At 39.1% G+C, this 21,313-nt stretch overlaps 1 protein-coding gene across 6 annotated transcripts in view; it reads left to right on the forward strand.

The window, feature by feature from the left end:
- LOC100679775 (multiple coagulation factor deficiency protein 2 homolog) overlaps positions 1–21,313 on the forward strand; it is a 230,935-nt gene that overhangs the window by 28,382 nt on the left and 181,240 nt on the right. For all 6 annotated transcript variants that reach the window (XR_004345279.1, XM_032601943.1, XM_032601939.1 and 3 more), the window contains one exon: positions 4,425–4,583. Coding sequence is in view for 5 of the 6 variants with exons in the window: in XM_032601937.1 (XP_032457828.1) it covers positions 4,425–4,583 (159 nt within the window). In the remaining variant the exon portion in view is untranslated. The remainder of the gene's footprint in view (positions 1–4,424; positions 4,584–21,313) is intronic.

Raw genomic sequence — 21,313 nt, forward strand, 5'->3', positions numbered from 1 at the left:
GACTCGACGCAAACACTCGCCTGGATCATCACAAACACGACGTGTGAATCCAGAGAGTAAACAACAGCGTGCTCTACATTAGTGAACATCTTGTAACCCTTGGTTCATATCGGTGGACTGGTAACTGAGCACCGGCCAATCGCTTCAGGGCATGCAGGACTGCCACAACAAAGAAGAGCGAGATCGACACCGCGATCCACGGAAAATCTATGAGCTCGTCTTCAACTTCACGAGCTCTCACCGCTCGAGCTCGACGACGACCCCGTCCCTGCAATGCCGACCTCCACATCTATAGCCTCCGCAACGTCAACTATATACTCTCTCCAAGACCTTATACCCTTATTTCTTTTGAATGAGTCGACAATGAACGCCAAGAACAATGAAAGACTTCTTCTTCCGTTAAAGCGGTTTCGTTTATCCCTTACATATTAGTGCAGCAGGATTCGCCACAATTGGCGAGCGCCGCAACGACGACTGCCGGAGCTGCTCCGAGGACCGACAAATGACACTTGACGCTGAAGACCACCAAGTCGAAAACGGCGAGTTAGATAACGAGAGCACGAGAACGAGTTTGCGACGGAACGTCTATCAAGTTTGAGGACGAGGAGGAGGCGATAGACGTCAACGTGGAGTCAACGCGGTTCCCATAGATCGGCAGTGTCGGAAGTCCGACCAACCTCAAGCATAGCATATCCGTGACACCCGGCCACAAATCCAAGCCTGCCGTTGCTGTCCGCCAGCATCATCAAGATCCTCACGCTCTAGATGATCTAGGTTGCTCAATAGCAACAGCAGAAGATCCTCAATATAATAATAAGGCTATGATAATAAGGCTCTCAAAAAGTTGTAGTGATTCTGAACTTTAATGAAATGCATTAAACGGGTATGAAATCGGTTTGGAAAATACCTTTTACAAGATAAAATGTTGACAACTATAAGTTTGATCTCCACCCTGGCAGAAAATAACCCAACAGTTGATTATGGTTGGCCAACGAACCTGCTATAACCGTCACTTTAGCCAACGGTTTACCGTAGGTAAGCATTTCTACCAGGGCATAAATAAACGCTAATGAATTTAGTGAAATTAATTTTATATATGTCAAGCATCAAGCATTAAAGTTCATTAGGTGAGATATGATCAGCTGACCAGTGGTTATTAAAAAAAAGGTTAGAAATTTTCAAAAATATTATTTCAATGCACACTTGCCGTCAAATCGTCTTATAGTTTATCGATGAAACATTCTAATTGTTATTATTAAGGTGTAAATCTGTCAAATTATATTAAAATTACAAAATTTTTTTATTATAATCTAACAGGAGCTTTGCTTTATTGTAAAAATCTTTAAATATATTCGTGTAAGTTTATAGCAAAGAACAAATCTCAAACCAAATTTAATAATTTGCAAAAATAATAAGTATTTTTGGAATCATATTGGCTTAACGATTCCTTTTTTATCATAAACTTTTGCGTATGGATGAAGTATTTTATTAAATTTCTCTGTTTTCATTAAAAAGGCGATAAAGTTGTTTTAAGTCAGTACACATCGTAGACTATAAGATGACGGGACAGCAAGTGTGCATTAAAATAATATTTTTAAAAATGTCTAACCTTTTTTCTAATAACTACTAGTCAGCTGATCATATCTCACCTGCTGAACTTTAATGCTTGATGCTTGACATATATAAAATTGATTTCACTACATTCATTAGCGTATATTTATGCCCTAGTAGAAATGTTTACCAACGGTAAACTGTTAGCCAAAGTGACGGTTTTAGCAGTTTCCTTGGCCAACCATAATCAACTGTTGGGTTATTTTCTGCCAAGGTGGAGACCAAACTTATAGTTGCCAACATTTCACCTTGTAAAATATGTATTTATTCAATTAATACATTATTCTATAAGGACCACATTGTGTAATGCCTAACATTAGTTTTTTTAAGATTGACCTAAATTTACCCTGGACATCTCCCCCCCCTCTCTCTCTCCTCTCCACCGCGTTTTCTTCGTCACGCAAGACTTACGCACTACACGCACTTTTCCTTCCACCGCACTCTTCTTCTCTTTCTCTCTCTTTCACTCTTCTTTCTGCCGCACTCTCCTTATCCTTTTGCTGGCTTTTGGGCGCTTCGGCGCTCTCGGATAGATCACTACTAGTATACACTGAAATGACACTGATTTTAGCAGAAGATTTTAATGTTAACTTTTCTGACGTAAGTGCACAACTATTAATTTAATTCCTCAAAGATAAATTTCAATTAGAAATGGATAATGATGCGCAACAATCAACTACTGAGTATGACACAACATTACATGCGGTATTTATAAGATTTTTATAAACTAGGTGCATTTAAGCGCTCCCTGTGCGATTTTAAAACATTTATATCAGTGGCTTCACACCAAACGACTTTTTCGTATTTTTGAGAAATTGCAATTTTAATGTATGAACTGATACATAATGCATCATTAACTACCTTTTAAATCATTACATATTAGGCACAGTAGATATCCAAAAATGATAAGGATGTTTGACATAGCTATTTCCAACTTATAGACTAATTTTAAAATGTTTTTTTTTTATCCTGGAATATTTTATAGACAAAAATGTACTTAGGTCGTTTTGCTGGCAATGGATTGATTCCTCATTTTCCCGTACAATTGAGTTACGGCAAAATTTCATTATTAACAAAAATGTACGTTGTTTCTACATGATAACTTTTCATTTTATGGACTCATGTCATTATGACATGCGTTGGTTCAAACCATAGAAGCATACTTACGAAAATTTTGACATTTTTACGTAAAAAGGGAATATTCATATTTTTATTATGTCACCTATTTAAAAAAAATGAATTTCATCACACACCTATTTCAGTATTCACTTCTGTCGGCTGTCCCCGTGACAGCCACATGTTTCTACTACATTTATCACGAGAACTAATTTAAACTTTAATTGGACCCCTTAGAGTTGTGCTTTAATTACTATATAACAGTATTTCAACATTTTTTGCATTTTCAAACAACAGCAAAATTACTGTTACATAGATTAATTATATAGTTTTAATATAAATAAATTTTTGAATGCACACGCGTAAGGCAGAAAAACATAGTTATTCAAGAGAAAAATTATGCGGCGCCGGACAGGCGGCGGCGGGCCTCAGCGGCTTTAGCCGCTCGCCCGCTCGTCACTCTCCTGCCCTGGTGGAACCCGAACGAACGCAAGATCGACGGCTCTTCTAGAAGACCTTCCAACGGTGCTTTCCTCGTGCTGGCCCACTTCTCGGAGTCATCGTGGGATTGTTTGAGGTCAGTGGATCAGTTCTGCTTTTCTCCCGTCAGGCCTTCTCTCGCAGGCTCGCAGCTCCACGTTTCGGGTTTTCTATACGCGATCCGATCTATTGTGTGTGCGGCTATCTCGTGGCTATCTCCGCTAGAATAAGTTATACTTCGCGGTTGTCTTTCGGATATTTCGGGTTTATTAGTGTAACGGGGTCCTCGCTGTAAATCGTCGGACGCAAGCGAGTGCCACATTGTTCCGCGCTTGTAGTACTCACGCGCAATTAGTTAAGTGTGAACGAAAAGTCGTCAGTAGGACAAGAGTGTTTGAGGATATCTGGTAGTGTGAGTGCGCTTGGTTGCGATCAAGCCTTGGGACGCGTGAAAGTCGCGAATAGAGAGTATTATAGGTGGTTACCTTTGTGTTTCGGCTGCCTTGGCAGAGTTTTGAGTGTCGAGACAATCGTGGTTGGCATACAAGTGGTTATCTGTACGGGAAATTGGCTATCTGGAAAAATCGGCTATCTGCGAGAAAAGAGGTTGTCTGTTGGCTATCTAGTGAAATATCGGTTATCTACGATAGTATAAGTTATATATTGCGGATGAGTTGGTGTTAAGTTTAGTCGAGTGTTGAATTACAGCACGAGTCTGTAGTCGCACGAATCGTGGAAAACGGGATATCTCTGTAAAATAATAAGTGTGAGTTATGAGGCGAATAAATAAAAGTGTGCTGAAAAAAAGGCAAGCCTGGTCTGACCTGAGGTATTTTATCCCCGAGCCTTCCTCTCTCCCAGACCGCGAGTGTGGGGCTGAGCTGACCGAGCTATTCCTCGTTCACCGAATCTCGAGAGAAGGAGTCGCGAGACTCTGATGCTCAGTGGTGAGTGCCTGGCGCCCCGGGTTTTGACGGCGAAAATTCGGTAAAGCGGGGCTTTGTAGCGTGGGCTCTAGTCGGTCGACGACCGTACGAAAACTCACGTTATACCGTAAAGATGCGTATGAGTCAAGGGTTGTGTTTTTCTTAAGAACTAAACTTTGTATTTATGAACAGTTTAACTAATGTTACACTTATTTTATAAAAATGTATAGTTTTCAATTGCGCTTGAAATAAAATTTGTAACATATAAAACATAATTATGTTTTTTTTCAGCCAAAAGATGATGTTTATTTTTCTATTGTGTATACATTCAGAAATAGCATTTAGTTTTCGTGGACCTCATCACCCTAGAAGCAGTATCTCGCATCACCATTATTCGCCACAAAGTGAAATTAAACTTACGCAAGATGATGAACTTCTTCATGATACATTGTAAGTAAAGAACACGAAATTGACATCGTTAAGTTATTATTAATCTTTTGATAAAAATGTTATCATTTAAACAGAATATCACATACGCCTTTTAAATAGAATACAACATTAAATAATTAGAAAAGAAAATAAGCTTTTTCAAGTAAGGATGATTGAACCCGATTGGAAGTCTAGGATGCTGCGAATACCTGAGATGGACGGAGTGCTCAATCATCATCTGAATCTGAAGAAGTTAATTCATTTCTTGCTGTGTACCGTACTTTTCATAATTATTGCTGTGATGTGCTACACCTCTACGTACGTCGATTTCCAGGGTGAAGAATCTCATGTTTGGTACTGACCACGGTGTAAGATACAGAGGTGAACCGACTGCCCCCCACTCTTTGTGACAGTTATTGAAGCCCTTTGCTTTAGCTCCGGGACCTGGGCGAACGATTTGCATATTTTTGAATAAAAAAATTCCATTTATTGCGGAATCGTTAAAAATGTTAACAATCTCGCTCAAAAAATTGCGGGTGCTTTTGTTTTTTAATGAAAAATCAAAAACTATTTCAGCTGCGAGAAACCATAATACATGGTATTCTCAAAACAGGCACTCATATTTCAAGGATGAAACTAATCCGAATAGTTTTCAATTTAATTGCGGATTGCAAATATAAACTTTTTATTTCATAATTCACAATAATTAGAATAAATTCGAAGTATTCACTTTTTATTTTATCGATTTCTTGCTCTTTGATATTTAACCAAGACGTCGTCTCAGTAGCGGCAGTTTACGTGTCGAGAAGAACGTCATGTTCGCAGCGGAGTAGTAGCCTCTCAGCGTTGACGTAGAGGTTCAGCTGGCGGACGCGCCGACGAAATCAGCCGCAACGGACCACTACTATTACCTCGTCGCTGATCATGTTTCCCTTCAGTACGTCGTCGAGCGCGCGATCGCATTCGAGGTCGAATCACAGAACGACGTTCGTCAGCCGTACGCACAATATGAGTGCACAATTGCATGCACACATGTATGTGTATACTAATACGCGCGCATTAAACTCCCGACAAAACGGTAGCTCTTCTATATACTTAGTTAGTCGATATACGATATGAGGTACGAGTATGATGCTACATGGAAAAAGTGCGTCAATGGTTAAAACTTGTTGAATAAGAAAAACAAATTTGATCAATTATGGCATCTAGAGCAGGTGTGCTTGCTCGCTTGCTCTTTTACTGTATTTTATGTAAATTTCCCAAAGTTTAGATAAATACAATTTTGTAATATTTAGAAATATCAAGAAATAAATTGAAATGCAAAATATAAGTACAAAATTTTTAGTTTATGTGTTCATTTCATTCTAATACTTGATAATGGTTTTACATGTATTAACAGTTTTTATTGGTAAATTAAGATTGTCATAGTGCTACATTACCCACTACCTCTGAACATTTATTGTATAGAAAGTTGTGATAAAGAGAGAACAGATCAATCGACATCAAATCTCAAAAACTAGTTTCTATTCGTCACTTCTTTTCACATTTATATTTTTTCATATACTACAAAATTAACAGTTCAATCTATATACATTCCTTACTTATTTATTTAAATTATCATACTCAGCGTATAATGCCAGAGCTACTTGAATATAAGCTTCATTTTTTGCAATTTTGATACCCTCTTTGAAATTTGTGTACCATCATACTTAAGCCATAACCCATTGAAATTTCTAGTGTAAGCTGTGTAATGTCGTAACTTCTCTTTACCTATTGATTCTGTAAAACCAATTACACCGATGAGAATGAATCGTTGTTCTCCAAACTCGATTTTTGGGTTAATTTCTTTCAAATTAATTGTTCTTTGCACAGTCTTTTCTACATCTAGACATAACAAATAACTTATTTCCATCTTCATTAAATCTACTGTTTGCCCGCAATTTTCACATATATTGTGGTAACTAGATTCAGTTATAACATCTGACAAGTTAGGTAATAATAAACATTGCAATGAGATCTGAATAATATTGCTATGATCAAAAATATCCTTCTTACAAGAAGCGCAAAAAATTTCTTGAAATCATTAGGAAACATTATCTCCTTATAAAATTCACCTACGGTTTTAGTCTAACAAAATTTGACATCGTCTGAATTGCAAATTTTTGCATTCAACTTTACTCTGGCATTATATAATGGAAGAAGAACATTAAAATCCATTACATAACTTTGTAGTATAGACAAAAATTCTGCTTTTAAGTTTCTCATTAAGTCCTTTGGGTTGTCAACAAAGTCTTGAAATTTTTTAATTAGTGAGTACGCTGTAGTTAATATTTCGATTATGCTGTCAAAACAACTGGATGTTATAAAAATAACTGCTTTCTTGTTACATTTTCTTGGTGGATACATATTCAAGTTCTGTACAATTTTTCGTTCTTTTTTTGACATTTTTTGTACGTTTTTGATGTATTAAATCAATTTCTGGGCACGGTCGAAGAAATTTCCCTCTTTCTTTTGGTGTTGATGTAGCTACTTCATTTGATTGCAAATTATTATTCTCATTTATTACAGTAAATGTAGTCTCAGCTTCAACATTATTTTGTGCGACAAAATCATCACTATTCTGAAAAAATACTCTATCCTCATAACTGACTTCATCACTTCTATATTTCAATTCATGTTCCAATATACTAATGTTATCGTTATCGCACATATCTTCTGAATTACTTAAATTAGCTTGCATATTGTTAGTTGATACAGTCATGGAATTTTCTATATTCAATTCTGCACAGACAGATTCGACTATCATACTAATATTTGTATCATTATATGAAACTTCCTTCCAAGCATCATCTTCATCATGGTCACTAGATAAATCATCCGAATCATCAAAAACTTCACTCTCTTCTGTAGAAGATTTCTCCGGATTAGGGCCCATCCAATTCTCCTCATAATACATTTAACTATTTTCAAAATCAATATCATTTATTGCATCTTCTTTTACGGTATCTCTAACAAATTTGAATTTTTTATTATTGTATTCAATACTACTTAATAACAATTTTTCTAGTGTTGGTGTTAAATTATCACATGAATTTAAAAGCTACTGATCAAAAGCTTGTCTGTGATTTTTTAAAATATAAATAGATTTCTTATTTTCTTCTTCGAGCATGACCTTTGTCCACAATGGGAACTAAATACTTAATTTAATAAGTTTCTTACAAAACATTTCACTGTAGAAGGAATTGTAATCTCCTCTATCTCGAGAAATGTCATTTTTAGCATTCACAAAAATATCTGTTATGAAATTAACAATCCTTTTGCAGGCATTATAATTGATATTTCTATCGACTTCCAGATTCAAAAACTCTTCATAATCCTTTTCATCTTTGATTTCTGCAGTATATTCACAGTTAAAAGTTATTTCACTATTTGTAATAGCATTCAAAATATAATTAATAAATGTATTCTGTATTTTTATTTTGATATTTACTGTAAATAATTACAAAAATTTTCTGTAAGGTATCTCGAAATGTAGACAAGGTATTATGTAAACTCAACAAAATTATAAAGTAAAGGTCATATTTCTTGATCAAATCTAAACTGATATTGCGAACACAATCCCGATTTTTCACAGCTACTACTAGCATTCTTACATCTGTTGTAATGACACACCTTGGAAGTTCCTGAGTTTCTTCGATTAAATACTCATAACACTTTATTAAATAGTTTTCTAAGGACCTATTTGCATTGAAAACCGAATTGACACTAATAATGTATCCTTTATATCATCATTCCGATTTTGAGCTACATATGATTGAATGTTCCGCAGAGTAAGTGGTTTTTTGTCATTGCCTTGATTTAAATTGTTGCATATAATCACCCACACTGAATGACCTTCTTTTTTAACCTTTCTAGAGATATAAAAAATGTGATGCTTCCTAAACTTTTCAAGAAGCAGGAGAGGATTATTGGTCTATTCATAGAGTATGTTGCGAAGAAAAGCTGCTTGGAGTCAGCTGAAATGGAACGACTTTTGACATTGGAAAATATAGAAGAATTGAAAAAGCTGTTGTGAGTTTGATATTATGTGATACTACTGGGTTCGCTCTATACAAGTACTATGAATACTTTATGATAAAAATAAATTGTATAAACGACATATTGAGTATGACGAGGAACGTTGTTAACTCGTCATAACCTCCCCAGCATACAATCATTGTATTATTTAATGTAAATCAGTTACATGTTATAGGTGAGCAGCGGCAGAGTAATGAGAGGGAGCATACCGCGACGGTGAGTGGGGGGAGACAGAGCGAGAGCTTCGCGCGCGAGACTTAGAACGCGCGCGACAGATCCGTTCAGGCTAGCTAATCGCGCATATCGCACTTTCGCTAGATCGCGCTATCCGGAGATTAATCTTTTGTTTATCGATTCGAGTGTGTGTATGATCGGTGTATTTTTATCACGAGATCACGGCTATCTTCGAGGCCTCTTCGGGCGACATCGCCTTGATTACGTTCTATCTGCGACTACGCCGACTCGCCTGCGACGGGGACGTCCTGGGCTCGAGCATTCCCGAAAACGAGCGAGAAATACGAACCGTAAGTATCAGCTCTCTACTTCTCTCTCTCTCTCTCTCTCTCTCTCTCTCTCTCTCTCTCACTAGCTCTCTCCCGATCTCTGAATACGCCGTCCATCTGCGTCTCGCACACCCGCGTGTGTGCTCGTGTACTTTATTTTGAGTGTAGACAATATATATTCATTTTCTCTTAAATCTAACGATTGAGTTCAGAGTCACTTATTTCTGCAGACCCGGTTACCGTCCCCCATAAACTACGTTCCCTGCCGCCTCCGCGGGCACGCGTATTGCTTCACGAGACACGTGCATGTAAGCTGCAGCTAGCTACACTCGACCTTGGCCGGTTCACTGCGAACCTCGAGAACATCCCGAGGAAACGAGACTTCGTCTCGATTATTGCGCGGTGATTCACGCGACAGCAGTTGCATTGCACGCAGCTAACGTCTGCGCGATTGCTGCCGAAAACTTCACTCCGTTATATTGGCGCTCATACGTAAGTGGCCCTTTTGTTTATTAGAGTACGGGTTATTTAGCGAAACGCGCAGTTATTAGAACAAAGGAAATAAAGCGACACGCACGAATTCGAGAAAGTTTGTCAAAGTCAAAATCGAAGGTAGAAGCGAGGTGAGAATAGTTTCGACGCGAGTGTTTATTGACATTGCGGCGAGCGCTCAAGAGCGCAATTGTAAACACTCCGAGTCGCCGAAACATAGGTACAGCTCGAGGCGCGACGAATATTATTTCGACGCCGTGAAATTTCGGAGCGGATCTCACCAGTAGGTAACATACAGTGCGTGTCGAGTAGACCACTCGCTAGCGGTAACACTGTAGCACCTACATAGCGGTAGAGCAGTGTAGCTCCCGCGCGCTGAAAATTGAAGGCGAGAGGCGACACCCCAACCTAGCCTACTGTGTGACGTCACACGCACAGTAGCGGCCGACTCGCTCACGGCACAAAGCCGTTCGGCGAACAGCTGATGTACTTGCGAGCGCGCAGTGTAGTCGCAATAGTATAGGCTATATAGAAATACGCGAATTCGCGTAGGCTTTGACTTAGTGTTTCGAGATTGAATTTTTTTTTTTTTTATAAACAGTATTGAATTGAGCGAGAATATTAACGCACAAATGATTCTATTTAAAATTTATGTTTTCTTTTTTTTCCGTTTCTTTTTCTTTTTCTCTCCGATTGTATACGGAAATAATAAGGTTTTTTTTTATTACTCGTAGTAAGACATTAGGAAACGAAGGAATATTCTCCGAAAACTCCAGAAGAAGATAATAGAGTTAGGAGCTCTCAGTTCTGCGAATCGCTCAAATAAACAATCGAAGTGTTACGCGGTTAATATGTAAAGAAATCAAAGAATTTTTTTTTATTAATTCCATTTCTCCTTTACGGTTTGAATTTTGTTTTTTTTTTGGTGAGTCGTCTAAATTACTCGGTTACCCTGAACAAAATCAAGTACAGATTTGGCGGTGATTGTAGATTGAGAGATGAATTATAGAATAAATAAAAACAATTAAATATTGTTTCTTTCTTTTAATAAACGAAAGGGAGTGAGAATTTTTCTTCGTCGAACAAGCGATTAGATTTTCTTCTCTTTCTAGTTCGCGGTTGAAAGTCATATATATTTCTTCGGATTTCAGTTAGCATATATTAAATTGCTACAGCGCATAAGCGAACAATAAAGAAGAAAATGCATAATCCCAGCGCTGACCGCTTTAACGTGGCACAACAAGTAGCAACATGGGCATACGAAATGCCAGAAGAAAGCATTGTAGATTTCCTCACGAATTTAGATTTAAGAATAGAAAGCGATCAATCTGCTTTATTACGCGGTTTATTTCACGTAACAAAAAATCTTGGTGATTCCATATTAAATTTCGTAGTCGATTTCTTATGTATCTCAAAAAGTGAAAAAGATCACCTGGGACATTTAGAAGAGTTATTTCAAAGTTTAATAAAATGGAATTTCACTTTAAGTTTCAAAAAATCAGAATTTTTCAAACATGAAACTCGGTTCTTAGGATTTATTCTATCTACAAAGGGGATAAAACCTCAACAGAATAAAATTGAAGCGATAAAAAACTATTCCTAAGAATCTAAAACAGTTACAAGCCTTTCGAGGCACAATAAATTTTTACGCGAAATTCGCAAAAAATCATGCGCATGAGTTAGTACCGTTATTAGAGCTATTACGAAAAGAAAAACAAAAATCCTGGGAGTGGGGGGACAGTCATCAAAAAGCTTTCGAGCGAGTCAAAGAACTCTTCGAAAAAAACGTTTGCCTAGCATATCCCGACCCTTCCAAACCTTATGTCCTTCGTTGTGACGCGTCGGACTTTGCAATTGCCGGTGCATTATCGCAAATTGACGATAACGGTGATGAACGGGTTATTATTTATATCAGTCGAAGGCTCAAAGCAGCAGAAAAAACATACTTTACTACAGAGAAAGAACTTCTCGCGGTTGTATGGAGTTTGCAGAAATTAAGTATCTATCTACGAGGCTGAAGAGGAGAGTAAGTGCCAAGGTCGGTAGAAGAGGTATATGCAGTTCTGAGTGCATGCATTTTAAGCAACACTTTCTATCTCTTTATTAAAACTTATAAATATATTTTTAATCATTTTTTCTCCAGGAGTATAGTGAAAATTTGTCAATTTCTGAGAAATTTTCACTAGGGGACTATGTAAAGCCCAGTACAAGCTCCGCAAATAACTATACAGAATAAAAACTAAAATTTATTGAATACATTTTTAGATTTTACGCGAGTATCGCGTTCCCCCATTTTCAACTAGGATAAGCCCGCGCTACAGCTACAGCTGACAGCGCAACTTCAGCAGCGCCACGAGCCAGCGTGCGGCGGTAGCAGCAAAACCGAAAGAAGAGGGAGAGCGCGCAACACTACACGTATATATAAGTATATAGAAGCGGCGCAAAAGAAGGAGAAGCGGCGGTGGCGGCGTAGCGCGCGCATATTATAAATTATTTATATGAATGGGTTTTGTACATAGGTGTGAATGTCTGTGTGAAAGTGTGAATGTGAAAGTATTTTCGGCGGCACGATCCCGCTCGCTCCGAGTCCTATAAAAGGACCCGCACGGCCAGTATGAGCTCGCTAGCCGAAGCGCAACTTAAGCGCCAGTGCAACTAAAGCGCCTAGTCCCTGCTCTTGAGCAACTCATGCCTTGAGCAGGTAAAAGACTTAGAATATTTTCAAATATTTCTACACTTATAAAAATTTCGAGTCAGGCACGATATCGCATCATAAAGCGTATCAGTCCTAGACTTAGAAAAATTCTAATTCTTGTCAAAATAACTTAGAAAAATTTCATTACATAATTTAAACTTGTAAAATTTCGAATAAGATCAGATAATGCAAATTTACGCGTATCTGCATAACATCTCTTCTTGTAACAATACGATTCAAATCAGATTACGCAACTTAAACGCGTATCTGTTTATTTTTGTTTGTAAAAATTAAAGCGGATTTATCCATTTAATTTTTGTGATACTTAGAATATATGCAATATATACGCTATATTCTATTATTTATTTATTTGAATATATTTATTTTTGTTATAAAGAACAAAAATCTCTTTATTGCGATAAACCTCCACTACCTGGTATCCCGGACCTGAACTATCATAATTCAGAATTATTATAAAAATTTAAAATCTTTCTATTTAATCTGTTGTCAGAATCACGACGCAGATTAGTAAATGTTCGCGACTTTTCAGATAGTAAAATCAATAGATTTTGTATTCTTACATAAATACATAAAGTCGTGACCGTTACATGTCTAATGCCACAAGTGGCCTACAAAGAAGAAGCAGACGCACTGAGGCAGAAGAGCACGCCTCAGGGTGCCTCTGCAGTTGCCGAAGTGAAAGAAATACCCGCAGCGGCCGCGTACTTCGCTACGGCTTTTAAGGAAGCGCTAGCGTAGCTTAGCGTTCCTGGCAATGCGAGTTCGCAAGGCTCTCAGCCTCGGCTGGCAATAAAAGCTGGAGGGAGCAGGCGGAGTGACAAGAAAGATCAGTTGAAAAGTACCTCCTCGGTTACTATAGAAGAGGTACCAGACGAAAGGAAGCCGCGAAGAGAGCCTGCGAGTAACCACAACGCGAGTCAAGCAAGCCATGGTCCAGCCAAGTCTCCAGTCAAGTGTTATGGCTGTGGTTGGCCCGGCTACTATAAAAGGTCCTGCCCAGAATGTTCGCTTAAGGCGGGAAAAGATCAAGGGAAAAAGTAGACGGGGTCTCTACGTTTCCCGAGGACACCCCAGGGACCTCAAACCCCTCTCTATGGCAGACAGAAGGCAACGAGGTATGCCATTGAAAGTAGATTCCCCTTCTGACATAGACTGCAGTCGTTGGTGGACTCAAGTGGGAATTGGCGAATTTCGACTACGCGCCTTTGTGATTCAGGGACCGCCCGTACTGCTATTGGCCCTGTTGGTATACAAATCGCTTCAGCTTGTGGCCAGTCGATAACTCCGTATATGGGGCCAGGTGCGAAACTCGCGAATGGACAATTTACGGTCACGTAGAGTTGCCATTCGAACTCCTCGGGCAACGCCGCTATTTAAAAGTCATGATTATGAGTCAGTTGGACTTAGAATGTATCCTAGGCACTGACTTTATGCGGGCGTTCAATGCGATACTCCTACCTAGAGAAAATCGACTAAGGATTGAGGGAATCGAGGATTCAGTCCCTTTAGAACTGTCCACTCTAACGGATGGAGTGGCTAATGCTCTTGCGGCCTTCGGTTTGGCAGATGTAACTCCTACGCAGCGAACTCGCTTAGAGGAAGTTTTGACAACATGCGATAGAAGTAGAATCCGCAAGACCCATTAAACAGCGATACTATCCAGTATCGAGAAAATTAGAGGAGAAAATGCATGCGCAAGATGTTAGAAGCAGGGATAATACTACGATCCAATAGTGACTGGTCGAGCCCAGTAGTCATGGTGCGTAAATCTGATGGTACCTATAGATTCTACATCGACTATAGGAAACTCAATGCCGTCTCTAAAGCAAGTGCGTACCCGCTCCCATACATGGATGCTATTTTGAATAAGTTACAGCATGCTCGCTATATTTCGACTATAGACCTCAGCTCAGCATTCCATCAGATGCCGACGAAGACATGCATTTAACTGCTTTCACAGTGCCTGGCTTAGGTTTGTTTGAATTCACCCGGATGCCGTATGGGGTAGTCGGTGGACCAGCAACCTTCCAACAGTTGGCTGATAAAGTCATAGGGCTGGAGTTGGAGCCGCATGCCTTCTCTTACTTGGATGATATAATTATCACGACCGACAGTTTTGAAGAGCACCTGCATTGGCTTGAGGTAGTGCTCAAGAGAATTCGAGAAGCTGGTCTAACGATCAACAGGAAAAAGAACAAATTCTGTTGTAGTGAAGTCAAGTACCTGGGTGTCGTTGTTAATTGCGATGGTTTTCGCCCTGACCCCAGTAAAATCGAACCTATCATGACATACCCGGCACCCAAGAATCTAAAGCGGCTACGCCGATTCCTTGGGATGGCTTCGTGGTACCGGAAATTTCTGGACAATTTCGCGACTATCGCCGACCCGTTGACATCGTTCATGAAGAAGGGTGTCAAATATCATTGGGGCGGCTCGCAAAAAGCAGCGTTCGAGCAGATAAAAGCGCTGATTGCTTCTGCTCCCGTTCTTCATCGTCCATCGTTTGATGATTTATTTGTCATTCAAACTGACGCTAGTGACACAGGCATTGGGGCTGTACTAACTCAAACCATTGATGGAGACGAGAGAGTGGTGAGTTTTGCAAGCCGCACGCTATCGAAAGCGGAGCGTAATTATTCCGTTACTGAACGCGAGTGCCTAGCTGTCATATGGGCAATCCGGAAATTTCGCCCTTATGTGGAAGGTTATCACTTCCAAGTCATCACGGACCATAGTAGTCTGAAATGGCTGTGCAACATGCGCAATCTAAACGGACGTCTTGCTAGATGGGCCCTCGAGCTCCAAGCGTATGACTATGACATCGTCAACAGAAGGGGCTCGCTTAACTATGTCCCTGACGTCTTATCGCGAATGTATGAGGACAAAGAAAGCGACGAAACGCCCATCTCATTGATTCAGCCCAATGATTTAAGTTGTAAAGACGGCTGGTACGACACGCTGATTGCTCAAGTCTTAGAAAAACCCAACAAGCATCCGTACTATAAGGTTGTAGCAGGCCAGCTGTACCACTATCGTATTGACACAACGCTCGAAGACATTATAGACGATCAAGATGCTTGGAAAATGGTCCTACGGGCGGATAAAGTTCCACTGATTTTGCGAGAATCGCATTGTGAGCCCACAGCGGGACATTTGGGGCGACGCAAAACTTATGAGCTAATCGCGAGGTATTATTACTGGAAGAACATGTATAGAGATGTCAGTAAGTTTGTTCGCGCCTGCGCAGTTTGCCAACAATGTAAGGTAGAACAGCTGCTTCCGGCTGGACTGATGGGCAAATGGAAGATCCATGGGCCATGGGAAGTTGTAGCTAGCGATATTATGAGGCCATTCCCGCGTTCCATCAGGGGATACTGCTATATGGGTGGAGGTAGTCCCCATACGCAAGGCTGACGGTAATACGGTCAAGAAAGAACTGAACGAGCGAGTCTTTTTACGCTTCGGCGTACCTGACGTATTTTTGTATAAATTCCGTAATAAACTGCTCGATCAATTTCTCAAGAAGCACGGCACAGAGCATCACACTATACAACCGTACCACGCTCAAGCGAACCCTGTAGAGCGGGTTAATCGCACATTTAAGACGATGGTGACGTCTTTCATCGAGAATGAACATAAGAATTGGGATAAATTTATACCCGAGTTGACCTTCGCATATAACACTGCAACGCAAGAGTCTACAGGAGTCAGCCTTGCTTTCCTCAACATGGACGCCATGCGACTCCACCACATAATACCAAGCGAGCAGAAGAACAAGCCGCTCGAGAAGCAGCCGAACAGCTTGCACTGAATAAGTGGGAAGAGCGAATGCGCCAACTTTTTGACTTACGGTTCGTCACCGCAAAAGAGCTCAACGTGCGACAGAACGGCAATCGAAATATTATAATGCGAGGCGCAAACAGGTCGAATTCAAAATCAACGACTTGGTCTGGAAGCGTAATCGCATTTTGTCATCAGCCGTTCAAGGCATCAACGCGAAGTTAGCTCCAAACTATGCGGGGCCATTTAAAATCACCGCTCGCCTTGGTCAGGATGTCTACAGACTCGAAAATAGCACTGGAGAGGTGTTTGAGAAGATCCATGACGTCGACTTAAAACGCTACTTGGATGGAGAAGAAGCACCCATCGAAGAAGACTGTCAAGAGGAGACTACTAGCGAAAATGCGCAATCAAATGATCCTGTTGTAAACGTGGATGCGTCACGTAAACGCGGTAGACCTAGGAAAACGCGCGTGGTTTTCGCTCGCCGTTCGGTTAGAGTTACGCGTGCGAAGAAAGCTAACATCCCTCCGACGGTTGATGCTCCCCCAGTAGAGATAAGCAAAGCGAAACGCAGGCGACCGAAAGGCTCAACGAAAAAGCAAACCCCGCTAACAGATGTCTCGCCACGGCGCATGCGATCTCGCGCGAAGAAAGACTAAGATCGGCTCGTGTTTATTTTCTTTTTCCCCTTTCTCCATTTTTTTTATATCACAGATGAGGTAGGCAGGATACTAATCTTAGGTTTTTCCTCGGGTTTTCCCCAGCTAGAGTCTGACGAGGATGTCGGCACGCAACGACGATCGGGCGGCCTGGACAGCTCAGATCGACGGTGACAAAGCCCTACAGTGGACGCAAGTCTACGACGAGCAAGGCCGGCGTAGGTGGGCACTTAAAAGTATTACGATCCCTCAACAGGCAGAGCCCACCACGCCAAGCCGTGATGCCGTCGTAGCACAAGTGGGCAGGTTACCGCCGTCCATAACCTCCGGCCCCAGACCGGAGCCCCTGCCGAAGGCCGACGCTCCGCAAGAGGTAGTTACTCCACAAGTGAGCGACGTACCGCAGGAGGTCGACGATCCTCAAGAGCTCGGCACAATGCAGGAAAGTGAGGCTCTAGTAGATAATGTGCCGCAAGAAGCCGACATTCCGCAAGAATCCGGCGCAACGCAAGCCCCAGACATATCGCAAGAAATCGTCGCTCCACCAGCCGAGGAAATGGTTGCTCCCCAGAAGAAGGGTGGGCGAGGGTTGAGGCGCACCTCGAGCAAGTGAGGGCCCTCAAACGAGAATACCTTAAGGCCGAGAAAGAGGCGTTCGACGACCTAGACCGCTTCCTTAAAACCTACGGCGAGGAAGTGAGAAAACTGGCCAAGAACTATCCCCAACTACGGGAGCAGCGAGAACGCCGCGAGTAGTCGGGAAACCACCGACCTATTGGAACAGATGCGACTTGCGAGGATACATGCCGTCAAGTTGGAGGGAACGAGAATGCCTCGCTGTTATGTGTGCGGTCTCGCTGGTGTGATGCGAGGTAGAGAGTGCCCACGCCGGGATGAACACACTCCCCCCGCACAGAAATAAGCGATTACGCCCTGTAGGCGATGACAGCGTCACACCAAATCCAACTGTTACAAGTAATAGATAATACTTCTGTAAAGAGATCTGGAGAGTTTTACTTTATTATTGTCCCCTACCCCATTTCAATTATAGGAGGTAAAATTATATATATTTTCTTTCTCTTATAACTGGTGTTCAACACTGCATAAATTCAACAATGGTCAGCTAAAACCTATGAGGATTCCACGAAAATCCAAACTTATACCACGATCGCAAGAGGTGATCTTTGTGAAACTGTGGATCGCATGTCAGCTGCGGCGCGAGCTGTATCAGATTGGGCTTCACACAATACTTTGCCCTTTAACACTAGCAAAACTAAAGTTATAATTTTTATATCTGAGTATAATATACATCAAATATAAGGGTTAAATTTCCCTGAAATCGAGATTGTGTTTTTGTTCTATTCAAATCATTTAGATCCTGTACTAACAAGACGTTACGTAAGCTGCTGACCAGAGCTCTTGACATCTCTTACCTGTCTCACTGTTTATTAGTGTCTTTGTTGTATCTAGTTAGCTCTAAACTAGACTGCACAGGTTGTTATGTATGAAGTATATCTATGGTATCAGGAGGTACGAGCATATTACTTCTTTTAGGAGGAAGATGGACTAGATAGACATTCGAGAGAAAAGAACGTATTTTATGGCAATGTTAATGTGCAAAGCCTATCGCATAGGGCTACCACCGTACCTTTTAACCATCTTCCAGAAAGACGAATGTAGGACCTCGGGACGGTTATCACGAATACCTCTGTTCCGGGAACAAGAACGGACACTAGCTTAAATTCTTTCAAGGCGCAGAGCACCCGCCTATGGAAGTCACTCACGTAAAATATACGGACTGTGCCTTTGCCTTTAAACTTTAAACAAGCATTGCAAAATTACTTATTGCAGACTCTCTAGTGCAATATAATGTAAGAGTTTGATAGTTTTTTGTATGCGCCTATATTTTTAAACTAGTCTGCATTGTTGTTTAACATGACGTGAAAGATTAAGTTGATTTATTCTTATAAATTTTATGAGCGATCGAGTATTACATAATCATATAATATACAAATTTCAGTAATATCAATATTATGTAGAATATTCGTGAAAATGAGGTTGCAGGGATGAAATGGTTAAATAATAATTCATTAGATAAAAGATGATTTTAACTTGGAAAGAACTCGAAAACTGCCTGTAAATATTTTTTCAACGTTTTTTGAAATTTGTTTAAAACCTTGTTTTCTAATTTTCACCCATAAAATAAGAAATGACGTCTAAGTGGTTGTACCTGCAGCAACCTGCAAAATTTCCTTATTGAGCACCGTCCTAAAGTGTAATAAAATCACGTTGCAAGATTCTATTGCCGCAAAAAAAAACAATGAAATTGCAGGTTAAGAACAGCGCGTAAAAAGAGCCCCATCCTTTATGGCGCGTGTAAGCGGCCATCTACGCTAGAACATTATTAATTACTGCAAAATTGAATACCTTTAAGTCATCTTGGTTGGCTGGTTATTAACTCGTGCGCCGATTTACATATATAATATATATGTAAATCGACGCACGAGTATATATATATTTCTATGTACCATAAATTACGCTGACAAAATCGGAACTGCATCGTGAGTTATGCAGACTCAAGGGTATTTATGCAGACGTCCGCATAAATCCAGTGATGATTGCTTTAGCGAACAGGTACTTGTGCGGACATATGAATACTAATTATACATGAATCAGGACTTATGTGACAAAAAGTACATACACAGCGGGACTTATGCAGACTGTCAGCGTAAGTATATCTTCACCAAAAAATACACACACACACACACACACATATATATATATATATATATATATATATATATATATATATATATATATATATATATATATATATATATATATATTACTAGTGTTAAAATATCAAAATATTTAAAATTATGTAAAATTATAATTATTTCTAAAACTAAAAATTACATCAATATTACTTTTCTACTATTCAAAAATGTCATTTTATTAAATATTTAACGCAGTTATACAGTTGAGTACACTTCAACGTTAGTGTGACAGTTAAATTTTAATGTCATATGACAATGGTTATATAAAAAAATGAATGTATTATGTACTTTTATTTTCTTATTTTCATTTTTGAACATTATTTGTTTATCGTAATTTTTTCGTTGGTAAATAGGGTAACGAGTTGTATTGAATTTAGTTTCAATCATTAAATAGTTTAGGAAACTTTTTCGAACATATTTTTTATCATTAATTTTACATGATAAGTTATATAAGGCATTATAATCACTACATGTTCCATGTATCACAAATTGTCGTACAACAGCAAATAATCTATTTTTCATTTTTATTTTCATCGGGATATTTTTGCACTAATTAATTGATTGATTGACTTAAAGACTCGCTAACATTTAGACATAGTAATTAGACATAATATCCAATAAAATATCAGAATGTGAAATAGAAAAAAAAAATCCTTGGAGATGGCAATTGCTAATTTCGTTGCTTTTCGTATTTTTTGATTAATACGGAAGAAAATCATATGAAAATTAGAGCCAAAATTGTAAATCATGTTAATGAGAATTGGGAATATTTTGAGCCATTTATCGTAGGCGAAAAATCTTTAAAAATTACTGATAGAATTACTTATAAAATGCATATGTCAATGAATGGTACGTACGGCAGTGAAGTGGAAATTATAGCATTTGTTTGTCTATATTCTGTTCGTATTACAGTCACTAGTACAAACTTTATTAATCCTATATATTTCGGTTGCGATTCTATTACTTATAATAAAAATGAATTGAATTTATTTTTATCTGGTCCCATAGACACAGGACATTATGACATACAAAATTATAACAATTTAAATTATTGGGCTAATTATGAAAAAAAAAAAAAATTCCTAAAAAGTTACGATCATATAAATCGTAATGCTTTAAAATTGAAAAGATTTGAAATTGGTAATTCAAACACTGATTATCGAAAAAAGAAAAGGGAAGGCGACTTAATTGAAAATGTGAGTGAAACCCGTTTAATAATAAGGCCTACTGGGGATACCACTTTTTTGTTAATAAACGTTAATAACAAAAATTAAATAAATTTGATACTAAAAAGCATTTTACTCTAATAATAAGTCTAATAAACATTGAAGAGAAACGCATAATAAATGTGAAAAAATAGATGTAAAAAGACTTATATAAAGAGTAATAAATGTTAGTAATGATATTTAAGAAAAACACATTGTTGATGTTTATTAACAAAATATTCAAAAAAAAAAAAAAAACGCACCAACAGCGTACTCCACTAAATTAACAGTATGTTCATTGCAGTACCCCTTCAGTGGTGTGGAAATCTGTCAGTACTTTCTGAATTGCATATTTAGTAAATTTAATAGATAATAATTAATCATAGCATATTATATCCAAATGGGGCATTGGCGAGCGAAGCGAAAAAGGGTAAAATATATATCATGGGCCGTCCTAATAAGGAGAAGTTCGAATGAAGGCAAGCCAACATGAGAGGGAGGCCAAATGAGGGGGAGCCAAAATGAGGAGGAGCTAATAA

Source organism: Nasonia vitripennis (genome assembly GCF_009193385.2).
Source record: "Nasonia vitripennis strain AsymCx chromosome 4 unlocalized genomic scaffold, Nvit_psr_1.1 chr4_random0005, whole genome shotgun sequence".
In the NCBI taxonomy this organism is placed as follows: domain Eukaryota; kingdom Metazoa; phylum Arthropoda; class Insecta; order Hymenoptera; family Pteromalidae; genus Nasonia; species Nasonia vitripennis.